General features: G+C 34.4%; 1 protein-coding gene across 3 annotated transcripts in view; it reads left to right on the top strand.

The window, feature by feature from the left end:
• The window catches only part of DENND4C (DENN domain containing 4C), a 132,282-nt gene that overhangs the window by 63,750 nt on the left and 62,532 nt on the right, over positions 1-6,000 (top strand). For all 3 annotated transcript variants that reach the window (XM_032300104.1, XM_032300103.1, XM_032300105.1), the window contains 3 exons: positions 1,109-1,175; positions 2,234-2,292; positions 3,179-3,323. In XM_032300104.1, the coding sequence (XP_032155995.1) occupies positions 1,109-1,175; positions 2,234-2,292; positions 3,179-3,323 (271 nt within the window). The remainder of the gene's footprint in view (positions 1-1,108; positions 1,176-2,233; positions 2,293-3,178; positions 3,324-6,000) is intronic.

The following is a 6,000-nucleotide window of genomic DNA, read 5'->3' as shown; positions in this document are numbered from 1 at the left end:
AAAAGTGAGGTTTTGGTTTTAGCATTGACAGAATTCCTTGAGCCTTCTCTTCAGTTTGTCCATTTTGTCATGGAAATCTTTTGTAAGCAAGAAAAATGTACGTTGAGCTACTCCTTTTTAAACCATCTTTTCTGATTTCTAGTGGCACATTCACTTCTGTTTATGTTAGTTTATAATATATGTATACCGCTAACAAACCAAAATGTGTCAAGAGCTTTCTGTAATGTACTAAAGTTTGTGTAAACATAGATGTTTCTTATAATTTCAGAACTTTTACATTATAGCAGAAAGAATATCATGCTAGTTTAGTGGGTAGGGATAATTATGTGAAGGTTTAAAAATAATTCTGTCCAAAAATCAGCTTTAAAAAGAGTACTGTACATAAACTCATCACACTTTGATATTGAAATATGGTTGCAACTTTCATTTTGTACTCTTGAAATGGCAATTTAATGATTTATAGTTCTGGGTTAAACTTTCAGCTGTCAGACTAATTTAAAGTTTTTTGAAGTAAAATTTAATGTTAGTGATAATTTAGCAACCTTTTGAAAAATTAAGATTCTATGAATAGCTTGTGAAAATACAATCAATGTATATAATCAATTTTTTTTTTTCAGTTGAAGTAATGTGTTGCATTTTTGTGACTCCTAAGAGTTTCAAACTTTGAAGAAACTTAAGAAGCAATTTTTATAGGTGCAGAAATAGAATGGTTAGGTGGCCTTCCAAAGTTAGAGTAGTACATCTGGGATTAAATTCAATTTTAGTGTAAATTCATTATATCACAGTTAGTTGCTCCCTGTACTGGCACTGATAACCAGGGCTATAAAAATTCACTTCTTTCATGAAAACTATTTTTATGTTATTTTTATTTATCTGATAATTATAGGGGATATAAATATAGACTTTGAGTCAGGAAATACATTGTGTGTTTCAGAAGTTTAGTGGGCATGGATACATTCATTTACACTAAGCAAATTTGCTTACTTTGCATATATTATAGATGGCCATGTCATATCTGGGATGATATATGGTGAGACTTAAGATTTGTTAAAAGCTGTGATGCATTTTAGAAAAGTAATTATGATATTTATTTCAAATTTTTTTCTAGGCACATTTCACATTTTATGCAAAACATCCCTTTTCCTTCACCACAAAGACCGAGAATCCTTGTCCAGGTAAGCAAAAAAGAGTATATTTGGGGAGAACTTTGCATATGTTCTCTCCCATCATTGCTGAGTAGATTTTGTATACCTTTGGGTTTGGGGTGGAGCAGTATGCATTCGTGAAGTCCTTGGATTTTCTGTGCTTTGTAGTTTTACTGATCATCCTTTCTTACTGGATTCTGGATTTGAGTGTACAGAACTGGAATAATTATAATCCTTGGTTCATAACATTTTCATCTTTGGCCCTTGCATGGCCTTTATGTAGCTAATTTTAAACCCAGGATTATGTTTGGGCATGTTTGAGCAATGGTTGGAGGAGGTTAACTTAAACAAGGTCTATAATAGTACTATGCTGAAGGACCAGTTTCCTTTTATTTTCTGTAAGTAGCAGACGTAGGTTGTGACATATGCATATATAGCTTGTAACATATGCAACATGAACAGGTCTGTACCCTCTCTATAGTAGTAGTTCCACTGATCACGTGCTTGGATATGGGAGAGAGGTCAAATTGTCATAAAAGTTGCTTAACATTTTGCTCTTCATTTATATACTATATCTTTATGGATTGTAAGAATTAACATACTGGCATACTTAACATACTTTGAGTAGCACTGGTTGATAGAGGGAAGCCATTTAAAAGTTTTTCTAAGACATTCTTAACATTGTATATGGTAGGATTAAGTCAGATATTGTTGATCTTAAATGTTATTTCAGTTCCACAAGTATTAATGTGCCAAGCAATTGCTAAGTACCTACAGGCTGTTGAGCAAAACTGAATTTGAGGGTTTTCAAAAGCAATGATTTCATAAATTTTAAATGATTGTATCTTAACTGATTAAGTGAATCAAAATTCTGTCAAATTAAATTCTGAGAAAGAACTAATATAATACTGCTTAGTAAATACTGCTATTATTTTATATTTTAGTACATTTCAAAAAGTGTGTCTGCATATTAAACTATTAATGTTTTCAGTGTTGCCTTTGATCTAAATATATAGATTTCAAAAGCAGTTTGGAAATTTATCTCTTGGTTTGGTTAATATACCTTTATCTTTTTTTTTTTTTTTAAGCTGTCAGTTCATGATGCATTAATATTATCACAGCCAGTTTCTACACCTTTACCACTAAGGTAATTACTGCTATTTAAAATGATATATTTATTCACTTGGAGCAGAATGCTTTAAAATATTTTAGTGATTAGTATAATAAAGTTAATTGTTATTTTACAAACTAGGTACATATAGCCTTAATGTTTCTAACTTTGATAGCTGGATGGATGGTGGGGCTATTTTATAAATGGGAACAGTTAAGAGAGTTGCAAGATTGCATATAGTAGATACTTCCCTTTTCTTCTCATCTCTCCTTCCCATATCTAGTGCATAACTAAATGTTCAAGGTGAACTGATTTTTACCTTCTAAATATCTTGAATCCATTTACTTCTTTTCGTCTGCATCACACTAGGTGTGCGTGATGTCTTCCCAGACTAATTCACTATTAGGCTCTTATTTGGTACCTTTTTCCTCATCTTTCTTCAGTTCTTTATCCACCCTGTAGCCAGTGTGTCCTTTTGAAAATGCAAATATAATAGTATCATTTCAATTTCAGCCTACTCTGTTGCTGTTTTCACCCTTTCCCTTACTATGCTTTAGTCACAATAGATTTATTTCAACTTACTGGCTATGACAACAGTTTATTCTTGTTCCAGGGCCCTTGCATATATTGTCTGTCACCCCTTTACTCCCATCTTTATCTCCATTCTTCTAAGCTCAACTCAAATGGCTATTCAGGGAAATCTTTTTTGATAAATGCCTTTTGTCACTAGAGGATGAGTTTAAATGACCCAGTTATATGATCTTATTAAATTTGATACTTTTCATTGATAAATAAGTGAAGACTTGAAATTAACTCTAGACTCTCAATCTGCTAATACTTAGGAAATAATTTAATAAGCAAATCTTAACATGTTTTAGCAAAATAGTTCACAATGATCTCTTTTTCTCTTTTTTTTTCTCAGTGGAGCCAACTTTAGCACCTTGCTAATGAATCTGGGTCCTGAGAATTGTGCAACACTGCTGCTCTTTGTTTTACTTGAGAGTAAAATTCTGCTGCATTCTCTTAGGCCAGCAGTCTTGACTGGGGTTGCTGAAGCGGTTGTAGCTGTAAGTATAGAATTTTCCTTTTAGGACAAAATTACTGACAGGTAATTTTTACTCCAAAGGGGAATTTCCTTCAAAAACAGCAACTTTGAAAGCAACAACAAATGTTTAAAAAGCGACTTTGAAAAATTACCGGCCCAGTAAAAGTTGAACATAATCTACTGGCAAAGAGAAATAGGAAATATAAAGAAAACAAAGGTTATTTCTATCTGAGGAAAAATGTCTATTTCCAATTGTTCATATTTTAGAGTTCTTCCCAGAGTAAAAACTATATACTTGTATAATAAAGCCTGAGAATGAAGCTGATTGTATTGAGAGGCTGTGACCAGTTTCAGCTGTTCTAAAATTAGGCAAATGATTACATAGTTAATTTCTCCCCATTTTAACTTTTAATAATTGTGAATCAGTAATATATGGAAATTGTAAGTGATTGTGAAATAGGATAATATACAGAGGCTTTAGCTCTTTTGTCAAGCATAATAAATAAAAATTAAGTTGTTAAAAATGAAGTTGTTCCCTGCTTAAAACGCTTTGGCTTCCCATTGCACTTAAAATGAAGTTTGATTGCTGTACATGGTGGCTCACGCCTGTAATCCTAGCACTTTGGGAGGCCTAGGCAGGCAGATCACCTGAGGTTGGGAGTTTGAGACCAGCCTGACCAACATGGAGAAACCCTGTCTCTACTAAAATTACAAAATTAGCTTGGTGTGGTGGCACATGCCTGCAATCTCAGCTACTTGGAAGACATGAGGCAGGAGAATCAAGCTGAGATCGTGCCATTGCACTCCAGCCCAGGCAACAAGAGCGAAACTCTGTCAAAAAAAAAAAAAAAAAAAGGAGTCTGAATATATAGGGCATTAATAATAGGCCATTGTATAGAACTTTAGATGTTCCACTTCTCCAACCCTATCACCCATTAATTGTTTAATTTAAAATAGTTGACTCTACTCTCTTCCCTTCCCCATTTTAAGAATGTAAGTCTCTTAGGAGTAAGGACCTGATCTCTTGTTTACTCCTGTATTCTCACCACTTGTTATAGTTGTTTAGCACAGAGTAGGTCCTTAATAAATACTTGTTGTATTGGGTATGTCTCCAAGATCTTAATCTGGTTGGAGAAGTACTGTTAGGACTGAAAACAATAATAACCATAAGAAACAGCTTATAAGGAGGATCCTCATTAAGTGTTACTTTTCCAAGTCATCACAGTTGTATGTGAAAGCAAAAGTTGTTAGAATATGAAAATATTTTTTGGTAAACACATTTTAGAAAGTTCCCACCCAGGCTGGGGGTGATGGCTCATGCCTGTATTCCCAGCACTTTGGGAGGCCGAGGCAGGTGGATCATGAGGTCAAGAGATTGAGACCATCCTGGCCAACATGGTGAAACCTCGTCTCTACTAAAAATACAAAAATTAGCTGGGCATTGTGGTGAGCACCTGTAGTTCCAGCTACTCGGGAGGCTGAGGCAAGAGAATCACTTGAACCTGGGAGGTGGAGGTTGCAGTGAGCTGAAGACTCTGTTTAAAAAAAAAAAAAAAGTAAGTTCCCACCTAAATATTTCTTACTAAATAAAACATTAGTGTTTATTCAAGCCCCTTTGTCAGAATCATGGTGCCCTAGTTTCTTGATGGATTTCAGTAATATGGTGCAAGAACAGCTGAAAAAAGTGCTACATGGAATTGGTACTCTTATGAAAAATTCCAGAGTATATTAGATTTATGTAATTGATGTTGGAGAGCTGTCTGAATTCCATGCAAAATCATTTATAAGTCATGATTGGTAGTTATGCCAGTTACCATTTGAAGAAGAGAACATTGAAAAGAATGGTGACAAAACAAATGCTTCAAGATGAGAATGATTTAAATGTCAAAGAATATCAAAGAATTAATGGAGACCCATAGGAACGATTGATGAAACGTACGAGAGCATTATAAAAAGTGACCCTATAGTGTTGCAAAAGGCAAAGGTGAAGAGAAGGATGTCATATTTTGCTAACACATTGCTTTTTTTCTAAGGTTTGTTAGATACCTTTTGTTGAATAGAAGATAATTGTCACTCAAGGAAATCTGAAGTTCTTGCAGAGTCCTTTGTGAGTGGCTCTGTCCCTCAGCAGTCTGATCTCAATTTCCACTACTCTTCCTCTTGCTCACTCTTCTCCAGCATTCTGGCCTTACTGTCCTGGGAGCATTAGGCATTCCCCATACTTTAAGGCCTTTGCCCAAGCTGTTCCTTTTCACTGAAGCACTCTTCTCCTATATATCCCCTTGGTTAAATCTCTCACCTTCAGGTTTTAGCTCTGTTGTCACTTTATTAATGAGGCCTGTCCTGTTTGTTCTCATATAACCTGCTTTTCCTCTCTCCTGTTCTGAACTCTAATGTCCTTCACTTGGCTTTCCTTTCCTTTTCTTTTTTTTTTTCATAGCACTTGTCACTTCCTGACATATAGGTTGAATATCCTTTATGCAAAATGCTTGGAAAAAAGTGCTTTGGATTTAGGATTTTTTTTTTTTTTTTTTTTTTTTTTTTTTTTTGGCATATTTGCAGAATACACACTGGTTCAACATACCTAATGTGAGACTCCTAAGTCCTAAATGCTTCTATGAGCAATTTCTTTTTAGCGTCATGTTTGTCCTCAAAAAGCTTTGGGTTTTGGAGCACTTTGGATTTTGGATTTTAAATTA

The sequence above is a fragment of the Sapajus apella genome, unplaced genomic scaffold, assembly GCF_009761245.1.
Source record: "Sapajus apella isolate SASKATOON/1434 unplaced genomic scaffold, GSC_monkey_1.0 scaffold42, whole genome shotgun sequence".
NCBI lineage: Eukaryota > Metazoa > Chordata > Mammalia > Primates > Cebidae > Sapajus > Sapajus apella.
The sequence above is the reverse complement of the archived record's forward strand: the minus strand, read 5'-3'. Positions and strand labels throughout refer to the sequence as shown.